General features: G+C 33.7%; 1 protein-coding gene across 1 annotated transcript in view; it reads left to right on the forward strand.

Annotated features, from left to right (window-relative positions):
• LOC123523178 (uncharacterized) overlaps positions 1 to 15200 on the forward strand; it is a 125635-nt gene that overhangs the window by 17508 nt on the left and 92927 nt on the right. The window contains exons 19-40 of the mRNA XM_053543101.1: positions 270 to 439; positions 688 to 852; positions 1127 to 1336; positions 1501 to 1543; positions 2578 to 2741; positions 3953 to 4114; positions 4674 to 4926; positions 5177 to 5340; positions 6088 to 6252; positions 6598 to 6850; positions 7334 to 7497; positions 7672 to 7827; positions 8134 to 8343; positions 8670 to 8712; positions 8957 to 9120; positions 10404 to 10577; positions 10822 to 11031; positions 11977 to 12019; positions 13285 to 13448; positions 13797 to 13970; positions 14604 to 14813; positions 14994 to 15036. Coding sequence (XP_053399076.1) covers positions 270 to 439; positions 688 to 852; positions 1127 to 1336; positions 1501 to 1543; positions 2578 to 2741; positions 3953 to 4114; positions 4674 to 4926; positions 5177 to 5340; positions 6088 to 6252; positions 6598 to 6850; positions 7334 to 7497; positions 7672 to 7827; positions 8134 to 8343; positions 8670 to 8712; positions 8957 to 9120; positions 10404 to 10577; positions 10822 to 11031; positions 11977 to 12019; positions 13285 to 13448; positions 13797 to 13970; positions 14604 to 14813; positions 14994 to 15036 — 3504 coding nt within the window. The remainder of the gene's footprint in view (positions 1 to 269; positions 440 to 687; positions 853 to 1126; positions 1337 to 1500; positions 1544 to 2577; positions 2742 to 3952; positions 4115 to 4673; positions 4927 to 5176; positions 5341 to 6087; positions 6253 to 6597; positions 6851 to 7333; positions 7498 to 7671; positions 7828 to 8133; positions 8344 to 8669; positions 8713 to 8956; positions 9121 to 10403; positions 10578 to 10821; positions 11032 to 11976; positions 12020 to 13284; positions 13449 to 13796; positions 13971 to 14603; positions 14814 to 14993; positions 15037 to 15200) is intronic.

A 15200-nucleotide genomic window follows, 5' to 3' on the forward strand; every position in this document is an offset into this window, starting at 1 on the left:
ATCAAAATCAGTATTACATCATTTGAGAAGGTTTTTATCATTTACCTCCAGTCCTATTTGAAGTGATAAGAATTTATGTTGCATACAAAGATGTTGCAAATGTATGTTTGAAGGCGGTAAAATGTTTAAAATGAATTAACAATTTCAATACTAAAAGTTTTATATTACTTATACATTCAGTTTTGGGATCATTAATACTGTAAGGAGATCGTTAGAAAATCAATTTCTGTATAATGTAAATCACTGTTAAATTTATTCTCTTACTTTAGATTCACATTAGAAAAGTTAGATGGTGAAAACGCATTTATAATAACACTAGCTGTTAATGCATGCCTCGAATCGCAGTCACCATGTTACTTCGAGTACACTATATTCGACAAGGCTAAATTCCCTAGGAACTTCTGTGATTACGATGTGATTGATTCGTTTGCAATAGAAGGTAAATTATTTCAAATTTTATTTATTTCACTTTCATACCAATACCATACATAAAAAGAAACGATGATTATAATGTGTAATTCATGCCTGGCTAAAAACTTATTTCTTGTAATAGCCACTACACAATTCATAACTATATCAGTCATAATAATCACAAGTGTCCGTCCATGTCCTGGAAAGAATAGATAGATAGATAGATAGATAGATAGATAGATAGATCATAGAATATTAGTTTACTTTTTGTTTCAGATTTTTCCCTGTTGGAATGGAAACTTAACCACGACCTTGAAATAAGTTCTCCAATTGAATCACCAAACACGGACATATTATTCCACGATTTTGGTTTGGCAACATATTTTAGGAACGACCAATGTGAAGCAGACAGATCAAATACAACTTCAGGATGGAAGAATGGTATGATAAATTATGTCTTAAATTTACGATTATACATGTAGTTATTTTTGCTGTTTGTATTAGTAATAATAGGTTCGATCTGCGTTTTATTATTCATTTAAAAGTATACCATTAAGGAGCGCTTAAACTGTAAAACATTCTCAAAAACAATTTTTATTATTTTAAATAATGTTTCATTGCGAAAATAAACAAAAGTGAAGATACAAAAAAAAAAACAATTGTAAATAGTTATTAAATACTGCATGTAATGTTTGCATTTTTGTACCAATTTCAGAATGCCCTCACTTGACAGGTCTTGCAGTCTTGCCATCAACTATTTCGTGTTCCTATTCTGAAAGTTGCACATTAATTAACTGTTGTTTAGTGGAAACAAACACGGGAAGAAGCATATCTTTTGGACTAGAAATCGACAGGTGTAATTATTTAATTCGCAGCTACATAGAAAACATGGAAATGACGAGAAATTTCTACAGCTTTACATGGGGTTTGTTTATTTTTTTTATTTATGAATTATGATTTAAAATGCAGAAGAAATCGAAGTAAAGTTATGATTAAAATAAACAAAGTATTTGTTATAAAAAGTAATTACAAAACTAAAAGTTCATATTATTGTATATCAGCTAATTGTGTATTATTGTTATATTTCAGATGAAACCAGACAACTGAATTTCGGAGGAATAGTGCGACTAGAGTAAGGGAATCTTTGTTGATTGCTTTATATTACTCAGACACAGCTTTTAATACACTACTTTCATTGGTGTGATTCAGCGAATATTAATATCAATTCACACGCTCTGATAAAAACAAATTAATTACAAAATGATATTTATGCCTGAAGACATACAAAGATCATTCCGTTCATCTCTGAGTCCATGTTCGGAGGAATATCTCTTTATCTTTCATCAAACAATTAATGCAATAATTGTGTGTCCAAATTCTCAGTATCCATACGTGTATCAAAGAGAAGCCAAAACTTCTGTTATTTCGGTTACTTGAGCAGTTGTTTTGTTGGTCTCAGTTTTTGTGTGCATATGGTAATATGTCAGACTAGCACCAGTGTCGAGAATATTTGGTAATGTCTAAACACAGTACAATTATCATCAGTATTGTAATAGCAGTATAACTTCGCTAAATTATTTACAACATTATTGAGGTGTGTTATGTGTGGATTGCGCCCCCTTATCCGACATCTAAATATTTAATGTACTAAATAAATTACTTCTGTACTGATATGAGTTCAGTCACGCTTAGTTGAACAGTTTACCAATATAGAAACATTATATTGCAGCCACCCTGTTTCTGTTGTAACACCATAGATACAGTGTACAATTATTTCTTTTATATCCCGGCGGTTATTGTTCTGAATAGTGAAAGCATTTTTCTTTAAAGGTGTTGCATAAAAGGGTTCAGATGTGTTGCATAAAAGGACGCTGTTACTTTGAGGCATCTATATACAAGTTATGACTTGTTCTTTGTTACGTTTGCGTTAAAGGAAACATTATTGTAGTGTATATATAACTATTTAAGACTAATCGTGTACATTTTATACCGGTAGTGTATCATATGTAACTAATTAGATCAATTTTTCACCTTGGATTTCTTTTTTTCAGTAAATTGTAAAGATGTTTAAGTTTGCTGTTACCTAATCATAATTTGGAGCCGAAACTTTAGTCTTTTCTTCCCCTGGTATGTCACATTGTAATTTTTTTTTTTATTTCTTCTTAGCTTTTCCGTACACGAATTAGAAAGTGAGAAAACATTTCTATTATCAGCGGAACTGAAAGTGTGTTTCGAGGCATCCCTTCCCTGTGAATTGACTGCTGAATTAATTGATCAAGTGATAATTCCGAAAGTTCCATGCTTGTGGAAGAGAGATTTTGTGATTCCTGGTAAGTACTTACAACTTGAAGACAATATTAAAATGATCTAACAGAAGCAAAGTAATATCAGTCCTGTTGGAATGTGGTATACAGTCTGTGAAGAGACATTCCCACTTACCTCCACGCAATTCCGCGGTCGAGAATTTCAAGAAGTGAACGCTAAGGAGTAGTCTCCCCTTGATATGGTCTGATGTAACGGAAAAATACCTCTCCCAAATGCTTTTTGGGTGAATATTTGCGGACAGCCAGCATCTTTAAAAGCTTTTCAAACCGTGGATGATTTGTACTACTTTTACCCGATAACACTTTTGTGAGTTGCAGTGTTGTCAAGGGTTAACTGGAGACCTCGAAGACAAGTGTTTTGACGCATTTTTGTATTTTTGTTTAACAGCTTTCAGAACTTTGTTTCTTTAAAATTTTCCAGTGACTGACTTTCTTGACCGTGCAGGAATTGGAAAGGTAGTACCCCTTGAGTCGAAGGAGATGGAATAAGAAACGTTTTGACACTTTTGTTCTTTTTGCAATTAGTGGTCTACGGTAACCTTTTCGCAGCCGCTGTTTATCAGCGCAACGCTGTAGCTCATAAACGTATATCCGAGTCTCATTTCCTGTTAGGAGCCGTTACATTGTGCGATCATCTAATTTTGACAACTTTTCAGCGTTTCAGCGTTTCTTTAGCACATTTGACCCTACTGACCTTTTGCGTCTCGGTTAAGATGTGAGGTGTCCATTCAGTAATGTGCTTAGTGAGGATCTCATGACATGGCAAGAAAAGCTGCTATCTCGGGTACCGTGTACATGGCATCTGCATCACTCAGACTTCTTACAGCAGCAATGTTCTTTAAATTGACATCACTGCTTTTTGAGCCCTTTCTTCAAGGACTAAATGACACATATCGAATAAATTTTAAGTGTTATTATTAAGGCATTATATATTAAAGGGCATTCGATTTACGAACGTCAGACGCCTTCCATTTAATTGGATTGATTAAGAAATTATGTACCTGATCGGGATTGTTGTGTATTATGAATTTTGATATTCCAAAGCAATGTTTAGACGAGAAATAGTAACTTTTAAAATGTCTTTTTTAGAAGAAAGGTACACTTACCGTATGTAACTGAAATCGGCGATAAAATCATATTATTACGTTAGATTTTAGAATACCCATAAACATTAATGCCAGCCTAACTTATTCCCTTGCATTATTATTTTCTTTCAGACTTTTCCCTACAGACTTGGCTTTCAGACGAGAATTTACAGCCAGTCTTTCCGCTGGACGACTATTCTTCTTCTAAGTTGCTGGATCTTCTAAATATATCTCCATTTCTAAATTCCGAAGCCTGTCATGTTCCAAATACAGATGCAGGATCATGGATTACAGGTTGTTTGTAATGAAAATATTCATCGTATATGTTGGAACAAAAATATACGAAAAATATATACGATAAATATAAGAAAATTAAATAAGGCACATAGTTATGCGAATCTAATTCATATTTTATTCGATACACATTTATGCAATTAAATGATACAAAGTTCCTTGGACAAAATTGAGCCTTTTTTAAGATATGAAATCCGCAACAACCATTAAAGACTGACATAGCAAATGATGTCACCGAACCGATATGAAACTTGCACGCCACTACCAAATTACACATAGAGAAGACGTTACTGACAAATTGTATGTAGAAGAGCCACTATTGTTAACATGACTTTTCCACTTGCATTTAGTAAAGTTATAGACCATATATTCACTTTAACTAAGCATGTCAGTCAAATATGAGAAATGTCGTTTCTCATATGATTTAAAGCACTTGAGTTTTTATTCACAATTTCATCCATATATCCCTGTAACGAATGTAAAATCCTATTTCACAAGATAATTCTTTGAAAATAATCTGTTTAATAGTAGGAAGTAACATTTCTTCTTTTTGTTTTAGACTGTCCTAAAAGTATCGATGTACCTACTCTACCACAAAACGCGCAGTGTCACATATCCGACAGCTGCACTGCAGTGACATGTTGTCTGTATGTAGAGACATTTAACCATACATTTCAAATACACATGGATGTTGACCCATGTGCCTATGTAATGTATTTGGCAATAGAGCGGTATGAATATTCTACGCTCCTGTTCAACTATACTTGGGGGAAGACAGAGGACCTATGGCTGTTTGGAGTTGTAAGAATAAGGTGCGGTATTTAAAGAAGACAACACTGATGTTGGCTATATGTTCTGGCTGTTATGTACATGTCAGACTTTTTGATCCATATTTGTAGAACCTTAAAACTGATTCCTTCCTTGTCTAAAATAAGCAGCATATCAACAAATAATCAAATATCGCATTGACCTCTAATGTATAGGACAATGCAACAGATGAGTAAAAATGTTTAGGTTATGTACTTACGCATTCAGAAATGAAGGATCTGTTTTCTTTTAAAGGGCGTCAGTTCATGATCTAGTAGGCGAAGCCGCATACCTTATCAATATGAACGTCAGTATTTGTTTTGAAACGCATTCAGCGTGTCAATCTGAGATCCGAATCTTCGAAAATGCGTTGCTTCCAAAGACGACATGTGAATGGGATGCAGATTTTGTAGAGAAAGGTTATCATTTTAAACTGATTTTATTAAATTAGTTTAACTGCTTTCGTTCCAGTCTGCTTTTAAATATGTATTATATCTCGTTTTCCTTATTACAAAGAATGTTCGTATGGCGGTCAGTTAACAACAATTTTTAGTACATAAATAGACACATTCCTAAACTTGTAACTGATTGTTTGTCCATCATTATGATTCTGTTGCCATATTACCGGCATCATTGAATACAAACAGGCATCAGTTAATTCCAACGCCTCTTCGTGTTTCGAATAAGTGATCTGAAGTAAAGTATTGTGCATAACCCATGGAGATTACTGAGAATTTGTTTAGAATTTATAGTACTTGATGTACATTTATAAAGTTAACAAAATCTTCTGTGATAAATGCTAGCAAACTCTTGAGTTACTACGGCGCAGGTAGCTGGATATAAAACGAAACATGTCAGATCGATTTGTGCTAATGAAATTCTAGATAAAAAAAATGTATAAAATTGTTCACAAAGAAAGCAAGGCAAATTGTTCTTACTAACTCAAAAGATGTTAAAGCAAGCCCAGACGTCCCACAGAAAATATTTTAATGCCAGGCAGCAAATATGCTAATATTTTCAACCATCAGCAAACTTGTATGACAATTTATAAACTAAACATCTAATTCCAGATTTAAAACCATACCTTTGAATAAAGAATAAATATGTATACATTTATTTAATAATGTCTGCCACAGGGATTTTATTTTGAAAGTTATTTATTTCAGATTTCAGTTTACAATCGTGGCTTAGTAAGTACGGATTAGAATCTGATGACCCTTTGGACCAAACATTCATCCGAATTCTCTTGGATGACCTTCAAATATCAAATTACATGGACGACCAGTGCAATTTTGGAGTTTTCAATGCATCAGTCGATATGTGGAATAATGGTATAAAATTCGAAAAGTAGCAATGGATGCCACAAGATCGTCGAAAATATTATTTATCTACAAGATATTGATAGGAAATGTCTAAGTATTTGGCAGTCAGATATTTGCAGTTTCATATAGCTGTACTTTCAAAATTTGAAAACATTTCTTTTGTGTGTTTCATTTCTTACACAAAAGCGTCGTACATATTTAGTGATATACATATTTTGTTTCTTATAAAAATCCAGAGGTTGTATATAATATTTTCGCTATTTAGTTGTGAACTTGAAATGACTGATGATTTTTTTTTTGTTTTGTTTTTATTTGAAATAATAACTTCTTACTTTTACGGTTTTTTCTTTAAAGAGTGTCCTTTTGCTGTCGAAACTAATGAGCTTCCCGACTCCATTGTTTGCCTAGTGCCAACGTTCTGTACTGGAGTTCAGTGTTGTACAAAAATTGATATCTTACAACGAAATATCCGTTGGTTCGTCTACATCCATGCTTGTACAAATACCCTGGAAATCGGAATTGAGAAGATGAAATTTACACTAGATCTGCAACAGTATGACTTTGGCACTGAAAGAACCGCTAGTTTGCAAGGATTCGTTAGGCTGAGGTTGGAAATTCTTTTTTCGTAAATAATAATGACGTGTAAACTGTATATTATTATTTGATATTCCTGAATAACCGTAGTATATGAATATATGCATCTGTCGAAAATATAAGGAAGGAAACTCTTCGGCGCTATTTGTACATATTATTTCTTTGTATTCGATATGTATGTCTTTCTTTGTGATAGCAGGTATTGAATGACAAAATAGTGTATCAAGTTGATTTTGGAAACTTTTAAACTGGAACTGTAAGTTCAAAATGACGAAGGTTTTGCATTGCTTCCCACAACTGATAAAATGAGTACGTTGACTTCGTTTGAAGCGGTATAACTCGGATAAATCCTATCAAAATCTCATCATTTCTCTAATACGAATAAGGATTTGATTGAATGGAGAACACATAAAAAAGAGAGATTTCCTGGTGCTGTGTAATGTTTTAGGTCATGTACTCGATGTGTCATTTGCTGTGAAAATTCTTTATATTTCAGATTTACTATCGAAGATTTAAAGAATGAAGGTGTTTATCAAATGTCTTTGGATTTCGGGTTATGTTATAATGCCCAAACAGCTTGCGATTACACGCTGGGGATATTCAGAAATACAAAACTTCAGAAACCTCTCTGCGACATGAGTACTGGCTTTAACATCCCAGGTTCGCTGTTTTTATCCGTTATCATCTAAAAACTATACCTCAGAGTGATTTTATATCATGCATGGCTATTCATCAATTTGTGTCACAAATAAAGTATTTACTTACGTAATGTTTGAAATGTACCCTTTTACGCGTTTTGAGACTTTTGAATGACACGTTTTATTTCCTTTGCAGATTTTTCTATACAAGAATGGCTAGAAACGAGAGGACTAGAAGGTGGAAATCTGAATACGTTAGATTTATCGCAACTTTATAGTGATCTTGGAATATCAACGTATGTGTTTGACAATGCTTGTGCCGTAGTTCAAACTCCATACACGTGGACATCAGGTAAATATTGAAACAATTTCTAAACTGGTCATATTCATGAACTATCATATTCCAGTTAAAGTTTACGTGCACCGCTGCCTTTCTTGTCCTTTTTATTTGCATGAAAGACATTTACACATTTTTCAAGTGTATACATCTTTACAATTATATGCATGTTATACAACTAAAAAAGATGGTTCCGCCGGGTGTAAAAAAGTCTATATTATGTCAGGACGTTGATTGTAATGACAATATGAATACTTATATATATATATATATATATCTGTTTTGTTTCAAATTTGCAAATTTAAATCTTATATTGTTTAGATTGTCCTCTTGACGTAGAGCTACCAGCATTGACATCAACAATGAGTTGTTACCTACATTCAACATGTAACGCTGTCACCTGTTGTATAATGTCCCCGTTACTTCAACGTAACTTGACCACAATGTTGTCCGTAAATCAGTGCAATATGACTCTGACCCTTGCTATAGAAAAACAAACATTCACAGTTCCCCTTCTGGATTTCGAATGGAGTGAGTATGTTAGTACAATAATGAAGCATGGAAACATACTTTGATGATATTTACATGTAATTGTGCAGTTTTACAGGTTTTCCGCTCTGTTGCAAAATAGTGTGTACTCATTTTGTTGAAAACATTTAAATAAGCTTAGACAGGGTTTTAGAAACGACATCATGATACAGAAAACAATCATTTTGTTTATCTCCATGGACGTGTATTCCATTCGCTACATTGAAGTTTTAATTGGTTCTGTTTTTAAATTACTGGTCATCATTAATAACACATTCTGTTATCTGTAATTACTTCTCAGACTTGTTACTTTACGCAATGTATTACAGGTGCTTCGAAAGAGATAGACTTGTTTGGTGTCGTGAGAGTCAGGTAATGATATGTCTGTAATGTAATATAGCTGTATCAAAATGTATTAAATGATTCGATAATTTGTGTAAGCCTAAACAAGTGTGAATTAAGCGTTTCATTTCTTCTTTAATATTGTACGATTTAAAGCAATTAATATGTTTGTGCCAATTTTATAAGTAAGACGACCAGTCTTGAGGCTTATTAAAGAGTTTATTGTTTTGGGATCGATTAAATTTGTAGTAATTTCGGCAATTTTAAATTTTAGTTATGCGTTGGAAAACTTGGACCTGTCGAACAAATTCATATTCAATCTAAGAGTGAAAGTGTGCCTTGAGTCGCAATCAGATTGTGAAACAGATGCTGTTGTTTTCAACAACACCTTATTGACCAAACTGCCATGCGCATTGGATAACAGTTTTGTTATTACTGGTACGTAGTATTTCTATATAGCTGTATTGTATAAATAACTAGCATTCGATGTTATCTTAACTTTCATTGCTATCTGTCAACAGGTTTAAAGGGATAACGCACAAGGTAGGTTAAATATAAACAATTTCTAAATGTATGACACAGTATTGATGTTAAAGCTCGCCTTAGCACAAGGACGAGAATAAAGACTTGGTGGATATTCGCTGTCCGTCTTACCGTTTGTTGTCCCACCGTCTTTCACAATTCATTTAAAGAATATATCCTCCTAAAACACATTTTTCAAATTTCAACAATACTGCTCGGAAATAGTCTCCTTTCAGATTTTATCAGATCTATGTAACACGTACTTAATTCAGGTTCTAAGGAATTTCTGAGGAAAAATTCTTTCCTTCTAACTGTACTGGTCCTAATTCATTAAAAGTTCAAAAGCGTGACCATTACATGGAGTGGTCACTTTTTGCCTATATGTTTAAGTTAAGATTTTCAAATCCACTGATGATAAACTGCTGGCCAAAAGATAAGACTGAAATAACATTGGGATGGCTGACTAGAACAATTGTAAGAATTGTTCTGATTCATCAAAAACTATGGCTCTATTCAATTAACCGCGTGTCCAATGTTAAAATAATCGAAGAATTAATTTAGAAACCCTTCATCAGGATCATTCATACCGTTTTTTTTATTCTGCTGGACTTAAAATGAAATATCTTCAAACAATGTTTTACCAAAACGGTCGTTTGACTTTAAAATTTTTCACAGAAATTTTTCTTGTGAGACTCCCTTTGAATCGTCATTAAGCATGGCAGCCGCGGTTCAAATATAAAAAAAAAAACATCAAATGTCGTTTCTTGAAAACTGGTACGATTATAAAATATCACTGAAATGTAGCCCTGAAATGTACCACAGGGCAGAATCCCTCTATACTGTATATGCATAGTAGTGTTCCTTATATGTTTATTTTGTGACCTTTAAAATATTCTTGTCAAAAACAGCTATATTTTTCTTGTTTTTCCCTCTACTAAAATTGTTTGAGCCATCATTCTGTGTAAAACTAAAATGTGCATAGTCATAACGTCTACTCGTTTCACTTTATGGAATCCATTCAGTGTCATTTAACAAGTTCCGCATATCAAAATCAGTTTGGAGATTATTTGAACAATATGGGACTATTAAATCACTTTTTTAAAATCATATTCTATGTTTACTTGCTACCTTTATAGTTATAAACAGTTTACTGTATAACTATATTTTTAACTTATCATTGTATATTGTTTACAATACAGACTTCTCACTCACGTCATGGCTAGATCGGAAAGGATACCAGTACTCGAGATTTTTGGGCAGCGACATTTCCACTGAATTATTAGAGATACTTGGTATTGTTGGATATCTGCAGGAAGAAGAATGTGACAGAAAGACAGAATTATATTCCCCAAACGTATATGGTTGGAAGAAAAGTAAGCCCTTTTTCTCGATCATTTAAACCTTACAACTTCAGTACAACAATTATGTATAAAAATAAAATGCCTTAACATTTACAGTTATATCATGATCTGACATGCAGTAAATATTTAAAGGCCCGTGATTAGTCTACATTAACGCATCTAGATTCGAATGTCTTGAGCATTGACCCTATAGTCATAGATCATCCGTAGTAACATTCTGACGATTGTTTATAGCTGTAACATTTATCTTTAACAGGCTGCTTACTCGGTGTAGACACCAGCCCATTGCCGAATGCACTGTCTTGTGTTCTCCAAGAATCCTGTACATCAGCTGATTGCTGTGCTGACGTCGCCTTGATTGATAAATCTTTTAACCTTAGGTTTGATTTGGAACCGTGTAACAATCGACTTACAGTTGCAATCGAACGACTGCATTTTAACATAAACCTCAGAGACTATTCTTTTGGTAAATTTACAAGTGTGATATATATGATTTAATGAAAAAAATATATTACACTTAAAGGTATAAAGTATTGGTTAGTTAAGAGAAAATACATTGTAACCATTAATGAAGTGTTTTGTGCACAAAATTTCTCTTTAAGGGATCTGACTTCAAATCACTTGCCCTTCATCGATGTGGGTTCGAGCCTCACTCGGGGCATTGAATTATTCATGTGAAGAAGCCATCGAGCTGGCTTACGGGAGGTCGGTGGTTCTACCCAGGTGCCCGCTCGTGATGTAATAATGCACGGAGGGGCACCTGGGGTCTTCATCCACCATCAAAGTTGGGTTGTCGCCATATGACATAAAATTGTGCCGGTGCGACGTTAAACCGAATAAAAAATTGTCTTTTGTGTCTTATCTTCAGAAGCAGAAGAGTTTTAGCTAAAATTAACATAAACATTTTTGTTATTTGTATTTTGATCGATACTTGCATTCTGTCGTCACTGAAATACTGTCACTCTGTAATAAATTGTTAACGGTCTAAAAGTATTCAAAATGTGGTAAGATAATTCACGGTCTAGAAATCATACAATATTAACATACAGTCAAATCTATATTAAAGACCACCTCTGACCAGAGACCAACTGGCTCCAGAGACCACATGTTTTGTTTCCCATTTCAACGTTTACAGTGAATTTTAGCCTGTGAATAAATACCATCTCAAAAAAAGACCACATTTTGGCTGAACCAAGCGTAGACTTTATAGACAGGTTTGACTGTATATTTCTGTCCGTCTAGCACATTATTTACTATCGGGTTTTCTCTTTATAGGCATTTGCTTTAAAATGAAATTTGTTGTTTATGGAGTCCTATTTTTTGAAAGTCAATTCTGAAAAATAACGTAATTACACTGACATCTCGTTTCAAGAGGTAAATTCGTAAACCTTCATTAATGATATATTTTCAGGTACAACGGAAAAGTTTTGTCTGTTTGGAGTTGCTTGCCTGGAGTAAGTTCATTTTAGATCAATATGTGTATAGATAATATAGCAGTGTGACCAACCAAGCTGATAAGGGGAGCGGTGTTCTAGTGATTAAACTGTAGGCTGCTCAACTCAGGTGTCGTGGGTTCGAGCCCTACTGGGATCACTACCACGCCTTCTAATATGACACCAGTACTGTTTTGTCTTGAAAGCGGACTCAGTGGTTTGAATCAGCTTGAAACTTTCATTACAATCGAGTTGAAACAAATTTGTATAAACTAACCAAGCATATATTTTAATACCGAGTCACGTAATGGGGATGTAGGTAAATATTGGGCATTTTCATTAAAATTATCAGAATTCACTTTAGTACAGTTTACAAAATAAATTAATCATCTAAAATACTAGTAAACAAGCGGTTGTATCACATTGGAAAGGCATCGTTCCAAAATCAGAACTAAACAGTATTGTATGTGTCGATATATGAATAATAGACATGCGCATTAAATATGATAAATATTAAAATCTGTGAAAAGATCCTTTGGAAGCAAAGAACGCAACTAAGCATATCAATATAGAACACGGTTTGACTAAGTCTGTTCATGAGAAGTAATGAAATTTACAACAGCCCTAACGTCAACTGGCGCCAGTTCAAGCGTGATTCTGTTGTTATAATTAAAATTGTTTGATTATTCAACATGTATGTACAATTCTAAATAATGTTGACAAACATATAAAGGAACACGGCGGGACGCCGCATATGCCATGTCACGGGTAGGGTTAAGATAGCGCTGGGAAAATTAAACCGATTAATGTGACGCCAAATCTTACTCTTCATCCCTAAACATATATAGGCCAGGGTACTTATATATAGGCTAGGGTACAAATCTACGGATCGTAGGATAGAACGTTCGATCCAAAGGCGAAACGAATTGCGACAGAAACCCAGAATAAACACACAAACAGGGCAGTACCAAAAATTATTCCCCGCTTTTGCTTTTGTTGATTAAGAAAAAAAACTGAAATACAGAATGATTGAATGTTAAATGGATTTTTTTAATGTTTTCTTATCAATGGATAACTTACAAGTCTAAACAATATCATGTGTTCCGTACGTATAGCTAATAGCTTCTCTACAAAACAATGAATCATGAAAAACCATTTGTGATATTGAATTCTTTCAGATCGTCGCTAAAACAAACTTGTTGGCCTCTCGTTTCATAACTTTGTCTCCTGATCCTCACCAGTCGGACCTTTACTTAGTAAAATAATTATTACATGTTTTAACTCAGGTATAACATCCAAGATCTCCTTCGGTCAGGAGTTTATATAGTCGACTTACTGATCCGTGTATGTTTTGAAACAACTGGAACATGTTATATAGAAGCACAAGTAATGAATGCAGCAGTATTGCCAAAACGTGCGTGTAGCTGGGAGGACGCAAATAATGTTCAAAGTAAAACCATAAGGAATTTATATGAAATACATGCACTTTCGTTTTTATTAAATATCCTAAATAATCAGTATGTAATTATTATAACCTTATAGTCATTGTAATTTCGTACCGCTGCTACAACATTTGATGTTACGATGTCACGTAGTTTTTGCATGAAATATCAAACTTGCACGTAAAATCTTTATAGTCATTTTTTCTTTTTGTTTCATTTCTTTCTTTTTTGTATAGTAAGTCTTAAATTCTAATAAGTTTGAGCACATCTTAAATATTGTAAATTAAAATATATGAATTAAGTTATTTAACAGTAACTTTCGGTGGCAAATTTATTTCTTTTGATATCTATTGCAGATTTTACTCTAAATCACTGGTTTGAGGACAGAGGTATTCAACCGATGACTGTTTTGCCGTCGTATTTGGCAGCACAACTAATGAACGACATAGGATTGTCAACGTACTTATCAGAAGACAGCTGTTTATTGAATGGTGACACATTTAACGCAACAAGTCTGTTCTGTGTATCAGGTTTGTGCATATAATAGGGTTATTATAACAGTAGCTTGTTCCGGGATACTGTTTTCGTCTCGATTTAATTTAAAAGGTCGGATTACACGAGACATGCAAACGCCGAGAGTGATCCGACCCAGCAAAATCTTCGATATTTATATAATTTCACCTTTCAGTTTGTCGTTTTGATATCGAACACATTCTCCTATATTTTAACAGTTCATCGATGTTAAAACAGAATTGAGTGCAGTTTTGGTATGAAATGTATATTGAAAGCGGAAGAACACTAACCAGAAAAAAATGAAGAAGACTTGATTTGCGCCTTAAGACGAACTATATTATAGACATAATTGTACGGACTCCATGTTTCCAAATGCTCGTTGCCAGAGTTGTTGGTTTGCACATTTCATAACCTCGTATAGAATGACTCGATCACAAAAAGTTTGCCGTTATATGTATATTTGCTTGTTTGCGTTCTCTGCTTCCGGTGGATCCCCTTTTAAAGATTTTATGACTTACGCAGGGAAAGTGTATTTTATAAAGATTATTCAGGAGTGATACAAATACTTTGAGCAAGTGAAATATATAATGTTAACATGTAACTAACTTTAAACAGTGTTTGATTTTTTAACTTTTCTAATATCTCTTCAGATTGTCCATTGAATTTAGAAAGCATAGAGACATCTGATGACATAGCTTGTTATATCCAAAAATATTGTACAGCAGTTGATTTGTGTGCTTACATTCCACTAATTGACAGAAATATACACGCATACTTGCGACTGCATACTTGCAATTCATCGCTTGATGTTGGAATTGAACAATTCAGATTTTTCGTTAGCTTGTCCGATTACGAATGGGGTAGGTACCAGTTTTTTTTGTCTGAAAATTTAAATTTGATTTTAACAGTTATATTATCAACATTGTGCAAAAAATGAAGGCAAGGCGGAAAGTCTGCCAAGTAATGTTTGCATGAAATGTTATATTTGTACAGTACATGGTTGAGATTACAAACTGTTTAACATTTGCTTTGTCTTTCAGGAACGAAGACAGAATTTATTCTAAAAGATGTGATTCGACTTGGGTAAGTGATTGAATATTAAATGGCATTTAATCTTATTAGAAATGCACTGCATATTCGTACAACATGGACAATTCTGACAAAACAGGGACACATTGCAGAATCGCATATATATTTCATGTTAGATATTTCAATATACGTTTAGAAGGCTACAAATTTATTTCACT

The sequence above is a fragment of the Mercenaria mercenaria genome, chromosome 1 (genome assembly GCF_021730395.1).
Source record: "Mercenaria mercenaria strain notata chromosome 1, MADL_Memer_1, whole genome shotgun sequence".
In the NCBI taxonomy this organism is placed as follows: domain Eukaryota; kingdom Metazoa; phylum Mollusca; class Bivalvia; order Venerida; family Veneridae; genus Mercenaria; species Mercenaria mercenaria.